Here is a 14,757-nt window from a genome sequence, read left to right as displayed (position 1 = left end):
CTTCGTCTCCATCGCTGCCAGACCCTCCATCATACGTGGTTCAAAACGGCCTGCTGAAGCAGGGACGCCTTGGGGCCAGGCCCGGAGCTGCCTCGCTGCCTGGGACTCTACTCTCTCTGGGCGGAAGGATGGGCGGGACGTCGGCATGGGTTCCAGGAGGTAAGTGACAAGACGCAGGCGAGAGAGATGTCGACGCTCCACACAGGACAGCCTGCAAAGGTTGAGAGTCCAGGAGCAAACCTGGTTTTCCGAGCTGACAGCCACCCAGGTAGCACAGATGTCCGTGAGGGAACCAAGGAAGAGGCCGGCCCCTGCTGAGTGACAAGAGCCCTCTGTTTCAGGGACTGGCTGTGGGCAGGCAGCGCCGGGGCTTCAGGTCACCCCAAGGGGTTGGGGAAGTCACTCCTGGTGGATTTTTTCTTTTCCTTTCTTTCCTTTTCTCTTTCTTTCACTCTTATTGACCTACCCATCTACCTGTTTTTAAATTTTTATTACTTTATTGGGGTAACATTGGGTGATAACGTTAAACCCCACACCACCCACATCTGGCACCGCCACGCACCCGACCGCTCGGCCCTCTCATCCTCTCCCCCCTCCCCCTTTCCTCCCCCTGCCACCCTCTGTGATGATACTTGAAAGCGAAGCTTATCCATGGGTCTTGGAACTTAAAGGGCAGTTTACAACTTGTGCCAAGACAAGAGAAACAGCAACTGAAGCAGGACAAGACATGTCCGAAGACCAAGTGTCCCCCTGACCGAGCTGTCACTGTGGTCACCACTAATGACAGGTGGCTCTCTACACTTCAGTGGGAATGAAGGAAAACGGAAAGCCCGGAGTTCGGCGTCCCTAAGCACTTCACAGCGTCCCGCACCACAGGGAAGCGCGACTCGAGGGAGTCCCGTCCCGCAGCGCTGGCCTGAGCGACGCGGTCCGTGTGGTCCCTCACTACGGACTCCCCAGGGAAGGAGGTGGGCTGCGCTTCTCTCACGGGGCTGTCGAGGGAGGAAGTAGGCTGCACGACTGTCCCCGAATGTCAGGTCCCAGCCTCTGGAGGCTGTCACTGTTCTCTCACGGGAAGAAGGGGGTCTTGGCTGGTGTGATTAAATCAAGGGCCACAGGACAGGGAGATGGTTCTGAGTCATCTGGGTGGGCCTGGAGTGTGACTGTAAGCGTCCTCATGTGAGAGGGGTGGAGGGAGACCAAGACGCAGGGGAAGAGAGGCCCACGTGACCCCAGAGGCTGGAGGGACACGGCCAGGAGCCAAGGAGGCAGGCAGCCCCCTGGAGCTGGCAGGGGTGAGGGACATGCTGTCCTCCGGAGCTTCTGGGGGGCGCACAGTCCCGCTGACACCCCCAGTGCAGCTTCCGAAGCCTGGACGGGGAGGAAATCAGTTTGCCGGGGTTTCGGGTCTGTGGTATTCGTTACAGTGGCAACAGCGCATTCGTACGGGGGCGAAGTGGCACGCAGAGCACCCATGATCCCTGGCACAGGACAAGGGCCGTAAGCATTGGCTGTCGTGATGACTTTAAATTAGCGCACACCTAACACGCCGCAGTGGGTGTAATTACAAGGCAGCCCAGGGGCCAGTCACGGTGGCAGGACCCCACGTCTGCATCGGGACTCTGGGTGGACAAGGAGGTGCCGAGGGTGGGAGGCAGGAGACTGGCGTCTGCCTGATGAACGGAGGCACCGGCAGCCAAAAGCATGTCTTCAAGAGCCGACAGAAAGGGCTGCTCCTCCCAGACGGGCCTGGCTCCAACCAAACCCCCCTGGCACGCTGCCCTGGGGAGCCAGGCCCTGGTGCACAGGCAGCCACAGCAGAGCGGGGGTCGGAAGGTGACCCTGCCTGGCAGCCTGCTGTCCCCCACCGCACGGCCAGGCGGGAAGGAGGCTCCAGAGCAAGCCTCCTGGGACCGGAGAGCACGTCAGCCCCATGTCCCAGTGACCATGACTCCAGGGAAGTCCCTGGGAATCAACCGGAAAACTGTCGGAACCAAACTGAGAGTCAGGTTCAGTAACAGTGCAAACTACAGGGAAGAACAGAATTAACAGTAACAGCAAATAATACTTGGAGAAGAATCTCATCTAAACTGGGAAACACCCTTCTACCCCACGGCCTCAATGGGAAGCTCACGGGCCCACGTCCTCATCCACACCGTCTTCTCTAGTGCCGGAAACAACTCGGCCACATGGACTGTGGCCGAGGCTCAGCGTGGGAATGCCCAGGGCACCAGCCGGCCGGGGCGAGGGCAGTCGGAGAGACTGGGCAGTGGGTTCTCAGCCACAGCTGACTCTTCTTCTGTTTCTGTCTCCCTCTTTCCAGCTTCCCTATTGGCCAGCTAAACAGTAAAAGACAATGACAACTGGGAAGCCATCACTGTGATAAGGGGTCAGTCAAGCTTTGGCATTGGTTACACACAGAGAAGTCCACTTGAGAGGTCACTTAAAGAAAGCACGCAGGTGAATGACAGGGACGTTCACAGAGGATGAGACGCTCTCAAAGAAAAAGCAGAAAAACAGAGACCCTTCCGTCCTCTCTCATTCACAAATAAATGCCAATTAGGAGCCCTGAGACAACACTTTCTCCCATCAATCAGCCGAAGATTAAGAGGACGACAATTCATTAAGATCCACGCAACCAGCCATTAAAAACTTTTTTCGGGAAATATTCTAAGGACACAGGAAAACTCAGTATTAAATTTTAAATAACTGGAAATCGACTCCACGGGGCCGCAGTTCAAGTGCACAGGGGAGAGAACAAGACCCGAAGGAAATCCACCAAGAGCCCCACGCAGCCTCCTTCACACAGGAAGCCCAGAGCTGGCTTCCACGTCCTCCTTCGAACTGCGCCGTCCGGGGAATTCTCTGCAGGGTCATGCGTTCCTCATAACACTGGGAAAAAGTCTCCCCTTAAACTAATTTAAAAACTGACTTCAATAAAACAAATCTTAGTATAACCCTCTGGCAACCATACGTATTATTTAAACGAGCTGAGGCCAGGCATTCCAGATTGAAGGAGTGTGTGTGAATCGTCCCTTCTGGTCATTTCTGAAGTTGTCATTGTGTGACCTGCTGGAATTTGGCCTGAGGGTGGATCATGTTGCATGTTTTAAAAGATAATATTTGCTTTCTATTGTCTTTGGCCCAAAAAAGCAAGGAGAAGGATATTATCAAAGTCAGTCAGATAAATGTAATCCCACTGGGAAGATAAATTCGCCTCCACCTCACATAACTTCCAGAGAGGGATCGCTGCATCTTTGTGAAAGACGCCCAGACACCCGAGGGCGCTGCCCCGCCAGGCCCCCGGCGGCCGGCTCAGGGACACCGCGGTGCGTGTTCTCACGGGTCTGGCCCCTGAGGGTTGCATCTGCTTCCAAGGGAGCCCGGAACCGGAGCCTGGGGAGGGCCGTGCCCAGCTCCCCGGCCCCAACCCCAGGACCCTCCCAAACCCTCGGGGAGGGGAACACCTCCTGTCTCCCGGGTCTTCAACCGAAGATGCCTTCCCACTGTGTCATGCAAATGGTGCATCAGCCTTTGAAACCTTAGGGTGTGTCAAAATTTTAAATGCTTATTTGGGACTATCTGCAATTCATCGGTAGCCTTTCTTCCAGTATGTTTTTAACTAGGCTTTTTCCTATAGAAATAACACTTAGTGACAAAGACTTCTAAGGCACAGAGGAACATTAAATGAAGGGTCACTTCACTGCTCTCGTGTCCAGAGGCGTCAGTGCTGACGGTGTCTAGTGTCTGTGCACATGCAAACACGCAGTCACTAGGGTAAATGTATGAACATACATGCCCATGCGTGTATATTTTGTGGATTTTAGCTTATTTGGGGTTATAATTGTACATAATGCTTTCAACTTGGTTTTGCCACCAAAAAATAAACCGGACTGCAAGTGCCCGTGTAAAAGTAAAGAGTCACGTCACCAAGAACACGTGTGTGTGGATGCCCACCCTCCGACGTCCCCGGAGAAGGGAGGCGAGCTCCTGGTGACAAAAGTTCGAGAACACAGAACGTGCCCCCCTCGCTAACCGTGAGAACAGTTAGTTTAAAGGTTAAATAAGGTTTTAATTCTGACCCAGAGAGATTTGGCAAGAAGATTCAGTTCGCTTGACACAGTGCCTTCCTGCCTACGTGTCCCCCCTTGCGTGTAACCACCCCTTGCGTGTAACCACCCCGAGCGCACTTCCTCTGGACCCACTGTGTGACTGGGCGAGTGCTGTGGCCCGCACGCTTCCCCGCACATACGTGGAGAGCGCACAGCCCCGCGTGCCCGGGCCAGGCCCGTCCTCCGGAACTTGTCATTTAGGAGGGGGAGAGGCCACAGGAACGAGCACATGTCACTCCAGAGCAGAGTAAGAGCTGCCCGCACACAGAGGTCTCCGTGCTCTGCAACCCCCAGCCCCCTCACACCATGGGGAGTGTCCTGTCCTCACGTCCTGGAGAAGGAGACTGACCACAGACACACGCAGGACCACGCGGCGACAAGGTGATTCCGCCCAAAGCACGGCTCCAGTCTGCTAGTCTGTGTGTTCTGGTGCAGCTCGCCCTGCCTGGAGGAGGCGTGGGGGGGACGGGGTTCCAGCCCATAGGGTCACAGAAGCATTACATAGCCCACATGAAAGAAAAGACACTAGCAACTTCATTACCAAAACTTAGTTCCTGAACTCTTAGCCTCGCCACTTCCCTTTGCTAAAATGAAGCCCGAAACCCCATGGATATAAATCCACACACCTCCGTGCCTGACAGCCCGGGTCCCTGGGGCGGAGACCGCCAGGGCGGGGCCCCACCTGCATGCTCCCGCTCACCTGCACTCTATGAACCAGCGCCGGATCTGGTCCTGCAGGTTCTCCTTGATGTCCGGGCCTTCTGTGAGCTTCAGCTCATCCTTGATGGTGACCAGGGCCTCTCTGTAGTCGTTTTCATGCTTGTTCTGCACCACGCTCCGCAGGCAGGCCACCTTCTGGGCCTGGATAATCGCATCGCTCACTTCGTGGAGCAGGTGAGGTGGGTGCTGAAAACACGAGCAGAAAGGTTTGCGATCGCAAAGGCCGCGAAGCTGGCGAGAAATGTTAGACATGAATGAATCCTGCCCACGTCCTCAGTGGTGCCCTGGCGAAGGCCCAGAGCAGCACACCCAGAACCCAGGAGCCGGACCGGGTGGGAACGTCCCGAGTCGAGGGGGCACGGGGCACGCTCCACACCATCTCCTGCAATCTGGGTGGGGGGTGCCAGTCAGCTCGAAAGAGGCATGCTCATGCGTGTTCACTAAGTCTTTTCCAAACCTTCTTGGTTGCTGGGAGGGCCAAGACTGCAGAACAAGAAGACGTTTGAAGCAAGCCAAGAACTGGGGAAAAGGGTCTGAGAGCTCTCATTTCAAGAAAAATGAAACCCAGATCGGCTCTGGAAACATCCATTCTATAGTTAAGACCTCCAAAGATGAAAATTCTCCGCTCACTCCAGACATTCTGAGATATTACATCTCTTTGTTCGCTCTCCCCCCAAATCCGCCGATCAGCAAGTCAACGAGCACCTGGCTAGCGAGCGCCAACCAAGCCCCCAGCACGCGTCCAGCCCTCGGGTGGCTGTGGTGAGAGCAAGCACAGAGAGCTGTTGAGACGAAACCCTGCTGCTCAGAGTCCCTGGGGAACGCAGCAGCGGGCGGGGCGGGAGGAACGCGTGGCCCAGCCCACGGGTGCTCCAGGAGAGCGCCACGTCGTGGGCATGGACGGGCAGGGGGAGAAAGGGCGGGGAGGAAAAACGCACGGCGCCCGGGGTGCCAGGAATCATAGCTCCAGGGCTGGGAGGCAGCGACCCTTGGCAGGCAGAGACCCCGAGGAGCTCAGAGATTCAGCCCGGGTTGCAGCCAACGAGGAGCCAACTCAGGGCAAGATGGAGCCGGCCCACCGCGGCTCCTGCCGACCGTCCAGCAGATACATCATTGGGAATTTCCCAAGCAAGTTGTTAAACGGCCACTTTTGAATGCGAAATTACATAAACTTGTGATTGTTTGAAAAATGAAAGTCATCGGCACCAACAACTCATCGCTCCCTGGTCGTTTTCACTGTACGGACCGTTGTTAACTAGGCTCCTGACATCACCCAGGTCCCAAGTTCTCTGTGTGACACGCGTGTCTTCCCACCGCGTCCACCACACTATGGGCTCAGCACGCGCTGCAAGGCAGGGCTTCGAGCACGTTCCGATCGTCTCGCCTGGAGCGATGGCAGAGCGATCTTGCAGGTAAATGTGAGCACGTGCCCTGCCTGTATCAGTTACGTTCGGAACAGCGCAAAAAGGCCAGGAGACGTCCTTCTGGAAACCGCCCTCTGACTCAGCAAAGGTGAGCGCCCGCCTTCAAAACGCGATGGCCGAGGGAAGTGCAGCCTTTTTCTGTCACCTCGCTTTTGTCTCACTCTTTACTGGGAATGAAAACAGCGCTCCACGTCCCTACCGGAACCACCTCCGTTCACGAGACGCACCTGCTTACCAGGCGGACAGCAGGCACCAGAGCTCAGTAAGGTCGGGACGAGTGTCCTGTGAGAATTGGTGGCTGTGTGGAGTGTACAACACAGAGGGGCAAACATTCTGTCAGTAGGAAGTTGTATACACACGTCCTGACGTCAGTGAAATGCTAGGTGCACACGTTTTTCCCCGGAGAGCCATGGGCAAGCATGGCCAGCACAGTGCTGGGCACCCTGAAGGCCGAACCTTGCTGTTCTGGAAGGTTCCTGTCACTCCTGGGTCCTCTGCATCCTACCCACTGCCCACCTTCTTCCCCAGAGGCCGCGTGGTGTGGCGCGGTCCAAGAACCTGCAGAATCCATGGCAAAGCTGACCCCAGAGGATGTCTGTTGGGTTGGAGGGATCAAAAGAACCTTCTCGTCCTGGAGCAGGGAACAAACAAGCCAGAGCCCCAAGGTGGCATGGGAACGAGGGCTGCGGGCGGCCAGGAGGCAGGCCCGGCCGGGCGGAGACGTAGCCACTCTGCTCACCCTCCATCCCCATCAGCGGCTCTGAACCTTAGAAGCTCAGAGACCAGGCACAGCTCTGTCTGCTACAGATGAGACTGGGCCCTGGCTCATGGGGAGGAAGGACATGGGGGCCGGGGGGGAGCTCCACTTTCATCCCGTCCCAGTGAGAGGCCAGACAGCGGACCTTGGTCGCCCGGCTTACACAGGCTCCACCGAGTTCCCAGAGCTAACGTCGCCGGCCCCACCTCCCACCTTCCCTTTTGGAAGGAAGTCACCAGGCACCCTCTGCTTCCTTGGGGAGTGGGAAACCCAAAAATATTTGGAATTCTTCTTCATCAGAGATTTGTCTCTTCTCCTACGTTTATTAATGGATTCAGTGATTTATTTTTATCGGTATGGACTCGTGGATACTTCCTTTATACTTCAGGTTATAATCCAATAGCACTTTATTATTCTGTTGTTTGGATTGTCCCAGTTGAATGGTTGTGATGGCGGCTGTATGGTCTGCAAAGCCTAGAGTGATGATGAGGAAAAGGAAGGATGAAGAGGAGGAGGAGGAGGAGGGACCGGATGGGGAAAAGTTGGAAGAAGGAATCCTAGACGCTGACGCAGGGATCCCTGCCTGGCCAGCCCCCCTCCGTGCTCGCCCCCTACAGAAATAATCTCCTAGCTCTTCCCACCACCCTGTGCACCCCCACCAGGCAGTGTGACCAGCAGGTAAGGACATGGAACCAGAAAGGCCAAGCCACTCTCCCAGGTGCACACAGCTGACCAGTGCCGGAGGCAGGAAACCACCCCCAGCCCATCTGGTCCAGAGCCACGCTCTGGGCTCTCGGGGCAGAATGCCTGGGTGTCAGTCTCGGCTGTGCCCCACCCCCCGTGTGAGTTCAGATGAGGCACCGACTCTCTGAGGGCCTGGCTTCCTGCCCTGTGGGAGGGGGCAGCGTCAGGCCACGGAAACTGGGGGGAGCCTCCCCAGAAAGCCCTGTCTGGGGCTTGGCCCTGGAGGTGCGCAGTGCGTGCCGGCATGGGGACAGCGTGACAGCTGTCACGGCCCAGCGGCACCAACGTTGACATGGACAGAGCCAAGGAAACTGGGAAGCTGCCTGATGAATAAAATTCCAAGATGAGAGGAAAACATCAAAGTCCATTTCACAAGCTGCAAACCTGGTGTGCGACCAAATTCAGGGCTCCGTTTGCAGGGACAGACCTACACACTTAAATCAATTACTTGTGGAAAACCGAGATAATCTCAAAGACTCAATTCATGTCATAGACTAAAATCAGTTCCAAATGGATGGAACAGTTACATGTAACAAGCACGTGCGTGCACACACACACGGTCTCCGAGAAACCACCGGGAGCCCCTGGGGGTAATTTCTCAGCGTGAAACCACAGCCCAGATGGGACTGGAATTCGGCATCCACTTATTGACACGAAATCAAGTTAAAAAGATGAAAAGAACAGCACGCATAAGGCCGTTGGACAAAACACGCCCGAGGAAGGCGAAGGAAGCCAGCCAGTGACCCTTTTGGGGTGGGGCACTGAGGGTGTGTGGCGTCCAGCACAGGGCAACCCTCCGACAGCTGCAAAGGTGAATCTGGAATGGGGGGACAAAATCATTTTAAGAACAATCTTAAACAAAGTCACCTCACTGCAGAGGTGCTCAAAGGCCTGCATAATTCGTATCATGCATCTTGCGTCGAAACGAAGGGACAGGGATTTCTTTACTTAGTCATTGAAGGCAGCATCCCATTCTCCTGTCTCCCGGGTAACGCTTCCCGTTCCAAGTGTCCGAGTCCTAAATGTGTGAAAGAGTTGTCTCTAATTCTCGTACAGATTTCCACCTAATTTCTCCAAGGACCGTTCTAAAACCCACCATTTTTGTGAATGTGTTACAATCCCTCTGCAGTAAATGCCCCGGATTCCTTCATCTCTGATGAAAGTGTAACTTGTTTTGAAGTCTTGCATTGATGTTATGATTCTCTCTCAATGAATCACATGAATTGCTTCCACCCTGCAATTACATCATTTCTTATGGTAATTTACAGCAAATTTCTTCCATAGATGTGTATACACAAAGCATATTTTTGCCAGGCCCTCTTCCCCCAGTTTATCCCCCAAACCGAAGTAACACATCAGGGATGGGCGCGGGCCCCGCCAGTCGCTCTCTATGAAGGTTTCCTGCTGCTTCCGAGATCTGCGTGGAGCAGGGAAACCCCCGGGCTCTCCTCCGACTCCCGTCACGCCCCTCGGTCCCCACGTTCTTTCACTGGGGTTCTTTACTCATGTCCACGTACACCCTGGAGGGAGAAACAAGGCCGCGACCATCCCATTGGACAGAGGAGGCCACGGAGGGAGGGGCATAACTAAGCGAGGCCCCAGTCATTCTGCGTGAATGAAGGAGCCAGCGAGAAGCTTCCCAACTCCCTCGGCTCCAAGTTCCCCCGCTGCCTCACACTGAGCTGTCGACATGTGTGTGATCACGCGTGTTTCTTGGTACAGACTCTGTCTCGTTGCTTTTGGACGTCAAGGCCATTGTCAGTTCGGGTCCTATGTTAATGGGTAGCTTTTCCTTGGGGCGAAAACATCCTTTTTTCCTGTCCGGCGACTTTGGTCCTATGGAGTTTGAGTTTAGGAACTCGTCGTCACATAAACAGTGACTCGCTTCAAAGTAAATTACAAATATTAAAGGGAAACAGAGAACATGATAACCCACGGTGTATCGTGATACATTAGCTGCAGAACTACGCATCTTAATGAAGGCTTCCCACAGGAATAAACCGTTATATTTACAAGCTTTCCGCGGTTAATGACCCAGAGCCAGACAACGCAACCTATGCCGAAGGCAAGGTCCTCTGTCAGCAAAAAACATACATTTTAATAATTGATGTTGCCGAAAGCCAGGACACAAGAGGACGCTTCCTGGGGTTGCGGAGAAATAGGACTCCATGGTCCATTACCTTCGAATGCTTAGCCAGTGCTTCATGGGCTTTGTCTTTAAAAATCCACTTTCAAATTAGCTACATAAAATGGACATTTGTCCAAATGAAAGCCTGTTCAATCCATCAGTCGCAAACACACTTGCAAGTAAGTGATTTGATGAGGACGGCCTCTGCGGAGGCTCGTGGTCCTGGGCGGGCGGGTCTGGCATCTCCCCGAGGCTCTGTTGTCCCTGGAGGCGAAGACCGCAGTGAGGGGCAGAGCGGCCCAAGTGAGGCGACGACCAGCTTGCAGAATCTCTCGCTGTGGTCAATGCAGAGATGAGTGAGCGGGGCGCCTCGGGGAACCGCGGGCGTCAGTGCCCACTGGGACACTCCCAGGGGTCCGCGGCTCCTGGCCCTGCACAGCGCCCCTGGCCCTGACCTTGCCCACGGGAGGCGCGTCTCAGGCTGCAGAGTGAGCTGCTCTCCAGGGGGTCCGTTTCGACATCTCCTGTGCGTTCCGTCCTTTAAGGCGGCAATCCACTTTGTTTTCATCATTTCATTTGAACGCCTCTGTATTTACACACCTGTGTTTACACCTGCACGCCTCCTCATAGTGCCACCGCCAGCAGACGCGGAGACAAGACTGTCTGGGGCCCAGCGCCAGGGCGCCTTGGCCGTCTGCGCGCGGAACAGTGAGGTTACATCCTTACTGGAAGAGGCCACAATTTTCAGGGGTGCCCAACAATTCAAGATGAAAAATTTTCTAGTCCATTAAGACTAATTTCTAAAAAATCTTTAGTAGTTTTAAAATTCATGTAATTAGGAGCTCGGCTAGAAGGAGTCTGGTTGAGCTTGTAATTAATTGGTGGTGAAAACTTAATCTGCCACTTCTGTGTCCTACTTTCTTTAAACATGTTTTTTAAAATATTTTAATTATTTATCTTTAGAGAGGAAGGGAAGGAGAGAGGGAGAGAAACATCAATGTATGGTTGCCTCTCATGTGTCCCCTACTGGGAACTGGCCTGCAACCCAGGCATGTGCCCTGACTGAGAATTGAACCGAGATCCTTTGGTTTGTAGGCCCGTGCTCAATCCACTGAGCCACACAGGCAGGGTTTTCAAATACACACTTTGATGGTACTAACAGTTTGCAAAGCACCACTTTAAGCGGTTTACTAATACTATCTAATTTAGTTCTTGTAATAGCCTTCCGAGTAGGCAGCATTACTACTTTCACTTTAAATATAAGGGAACTGGAGCACAGAGAGGTCAAGGAATGCACCCAGGGCCACACAGCCAGGAAATGGCAGGCTAGGGGTGTGACTGGGAGCATCGGCTTCTAGAGTCTCTGCTCGCGCCCTCTGGTCTTCGCTGTGCCTCTGCAGCAACGGGGTTCTCACAGCTCAAAGCACGTTGTCGGGAATGTTCCTCCTGGGGTACCACGATCGCACTCCAGAAACCTGCGCCTGCCATGTCAGCAGGCGTCACCGGTCTGCCGTGCGCAGAGGCTGACGAGTCCCTACCCCGACACAGTTCCACTCGGGCCCATTTCCCAGACTTGCCAAATTGTGACGGTGACCTTTCTGACCTTGGTTAACTTCAGCAGGTCAAAAATGGCACCTCTTAAAAAAGCCTCTCTGTGTCGTGAATGATGTGAACACCTGCACCCGGGACTGGACGCCATCGGAAGCCAACTGCCAGCTGACACTGACGCAGTGCATACTGTGCGCAGGGCACCCGACGGTTCTGAACGCTCTGCAGAGTCAGATCTCCCCCTGCAACCACCAGCTGTGGGCCGGGGGCTGGGCCGCGCCCAGCTCGCTGTGTGGGGCCGGGCACCGCCCGAGTCCACCCAGAGTGAGGGCTGCCAGAGTTCACGACCCCCACCACTCTGCACCCCCTTTTCAAGGGCTCTGGCCTGGGCCCTCATCCGAGATAAAGGGCGCAGGTCTGGGGATCCAGGATCAGGAGACAAGAGGGAGGGAATGCTTTTTATCATTTACTTTCTGATGACCTGGACACCCGGAACAAGAATGAAGCAAAACAATAGTAATAAGAAGAAGAAATTATCAAACTAAAGTTCCTACATCACCAGATTGCAAAATTCCCATTAACAGTAAAACACAAAACCAAAACCAAACCTGTGATTTTTCCTTTTCCCCCAAAACCTCCTGGGGAGGGGGTTTGACTTTTGAAGTCACAGAGAGGGCTCGGTCCTCCAGAGCTCGGCCCGTCTGCGGCCCGCACACCTGGCCAGGCTCGCCGTCTGGGAATGTTCCTGCTGCGGCACACGGTGTGCGTGGTGTGGGGCCGGCACCCGCGACCGCGGGGACTCACCGGAGCTCCCCGGGAGCTGCACCTTCGATGCAGGCGGTGAACTGCTCCAGCCGCACTGCGGATGAATCCGAACGACAAAGGCCAAGGTATTTTCTATTTTGAAACCAGGGGCCTGCTTTGAAGTATTTCATGTTTTGTGACACAGAAAAGTCATCCCACTTCTTGACAGCCTGCTATGGCAGGAAATCATTCAGTTGTCATGACAACACGCTGTAATCTTCCAAGATGATGAACTCAGCCACCATTCCTTGAAGGTGTACATCCTCTCCTGCTTTTAACGCTCCTCCAAACAGGCAGCACCAGCCTGCTTTTAACAGGAGAAGCTGAGACACTTGGAGGGCATGTCACTCCAAGTCCCCGCAGTGGCCCCCGCGGCGGAGCCAGGCACATGTCCCCAGCTGGCCCCCTCCATCCTGGTTCTTCACGGACACGGTGAGCAAACACTTCAACGCTGGGGGTGCAGATGCACCCTCATTTCTCTCTGAGACACCACCTCTCTGGGACAACTGGGGGGTGGCCCTTTTGCATTTAAAATGTAAAACAACCCCCCACCCCAGATTACGGCCGTCGTTTTATTGAGAATACATTTATTTCTAGAAACAACCAAATGATGTTATTTGGAGCCGAGTGTAACAGCCAACACACGTGACCGGGCTGGACGGCATGGCTTTCGGTTGGCATTCAAGTGTGGCTGTGCAAGGGTTTCAGTTCTTTGCTCATCTTGGCTCTGGCAGCCCCTTCCAAGGAGGAGCCTGTGGGGGCTGAGGGTGCGGGAAGCCACCTTGGAGGGAGTGTGCTGGGTGCCCAAGCTCCTAGTGGGGTTACTTGTTAATAAGGAAGAAGTCTCATTTATTGACCCAAAATAACCTAGCATGCAGCTTGTCTCCGGCTCAGGTCAGGGCATGAGTGGGGTTCTGCGGCGCTTTGCGGGTGCCATGGATACGTTTCAGGGTGACGGCTCTTTCTTGGGAATAAGCGACCCCAGTGTCTGTTACAACGCAACATTGATGGCTTCGGGGTACCACAGAACATGCGATGGTGGGGGCTGCAGGACAGTGGAGACAGCAAAGGGACCCACNAACACATGTGACCGGGCTGGACGGCATGGCTTTCGGTTGGCATTCAAGTGTGGCTGTGCAAGGGTTTCAGTTCTTTGCTCATCTTGGCTCTGGCAGCCCCTTCCAAGGAGGAGCCTGTGGGGGCTGAGGGTGCGGGAAGCCACCTTGGAGGGAGTGTGCTGGGTGCCCAAGCTCCTAGTGGGGTTACTTGTTAATAAGGAAGAAGTCTCATTTATTGACCCAAAATAACCTAGCATGCAGCTTGTCTCCGGCTCAGGTCAGGGCATGAGTGGGGTTCTGCGGCGCTTTGCGGGTGCCATGGATACGTTTCAGGGTGACAGCTCTTTCTTGGGAATAAGCGACCCCAGTGTCTGTTACAACGCAACATTGATGGCTTCGGGGTACCACAGAACATGCGATGGTGGGGGCTGCAGGACAGTGGGACAGCAAAGGGACCCACGGCACGAACCGCATCGCATCCATTCAGTTTCCTTCTGCTGGGCCCACCCCGTCGGCGCCGCCAATTAAAGCGGCCGCACATGGGTTTTCAGAAACAGTGCGCATTTTCCTTTGCTGGTTTTAGAATGTCAGCCTTGACGATGGCCCTACCAGAAAAACACACACGCGACAACGGTGAGGAAAACACTGCACGGGGAACGGAGGGCACGGTGAGGTCTCTTGCCCCAATTCTGCTTTCAGCCACTACGCAGTTGCCCCGGAAACACACCGAGCTCCTCGTGCAGATTCAAGACAGTTCCGGTCCACGGTTTCCACAATGGCACGGTCAGTGCCAGGGGAGACGACGGAGAACGGCACTTCGCAACAAGCAGACAGTATCTTAATTAGTGATAGAGGGGAAAACACATTCAGCTGAAAACATGTCTTGGATTTGGGATAATGGATTTTTATGGTTATCCGCCAGTGAACAGAAGATACCATTCTTTATAAATTGAATCCATACATTTCACAATGGTGTAAAATTTCAATAGGCCATGAACACTGAGAGAAAGTCACATTTAATAGAAAACAGACAAGTCATTCTATACTATCCAAACTCAGCCTTGCTGAAAAATTAGTGGGCATTTTTTATTGGAGCCGAGCAGAGAGAAATGACAAAGTAAAACAGAAAAATCAAAATAAAAAACATGTCATTCTATCTTTATGTGGTATCAACGTAAGCTATTAAGAATTGATGATGAAAAAATACTGTTTGGCCGTCGCCCAGGTTCCTGGCGTGTGAACATGACAGACAGCCAGTAAACGAGGGCGGGGTTCAAGTACATGCGGGTTGTTGAACTACAGCAGCTGCTGACACCAGACGGCATGTTCAGCTCAGATTATCCAGAGTGCGCCTTCGGACTCCGAGTTCAACTCCAAAGGTAGAGACTCGGAGACAGCGCTGCTCTAGCATCGTGCCTCGCACCTGCGTGCCTTGCGAGGGCAGCGCCGAGAAGCAGCGTGG

The 14,757-nt window shown here is 54.2% G+C and overlaps 1 protein-coding gene across 1 annotated transcript in view; it reads right to left on the bottom strand.

The window, feature by feature from the left end:
- The window catches only part of DRC11 (dynein regulatory complex subunit 11), a 101,029-nt gene that overhangs the window by 69,974 nt on the left and 16,298 nt on the right, over window positions 1-14,757 (bottom strand). The window contains exon 6 of the mRNA XM_037069237.1: window positions 4,813-5,018. Within this exon, the coding sequence (XP_036925132.1) occupies window positions 4,813-5,018 (206 nt within the window). The remainder of the gene's footprint in view (window positions 1-4,812; window positions 5,019-14,757) is intronic.

This window comes from Sturnira hondurensis, unplaced genomic scaffold (genome assembly GCF_014824575.4).
Source record: "Sturnira hondurensis isolate 20B ecotype Veracruz unplaced genomic scaffold, ASM1482457v3 Scaffold0018493, whole genome shotgun sequence".
In the NCBI taxonomy this organism is placed as follows: Eukaryota; Metazoa; Chordata; class Mammalia; order Chiroptera; family Phyllostomidae; genus Sturnira; species Sturnira hondurensis.
Note: the sequence above shows the minus strand (reverse complement) of the source record. Positions and strands in the feature narration are given on the sequence as shown.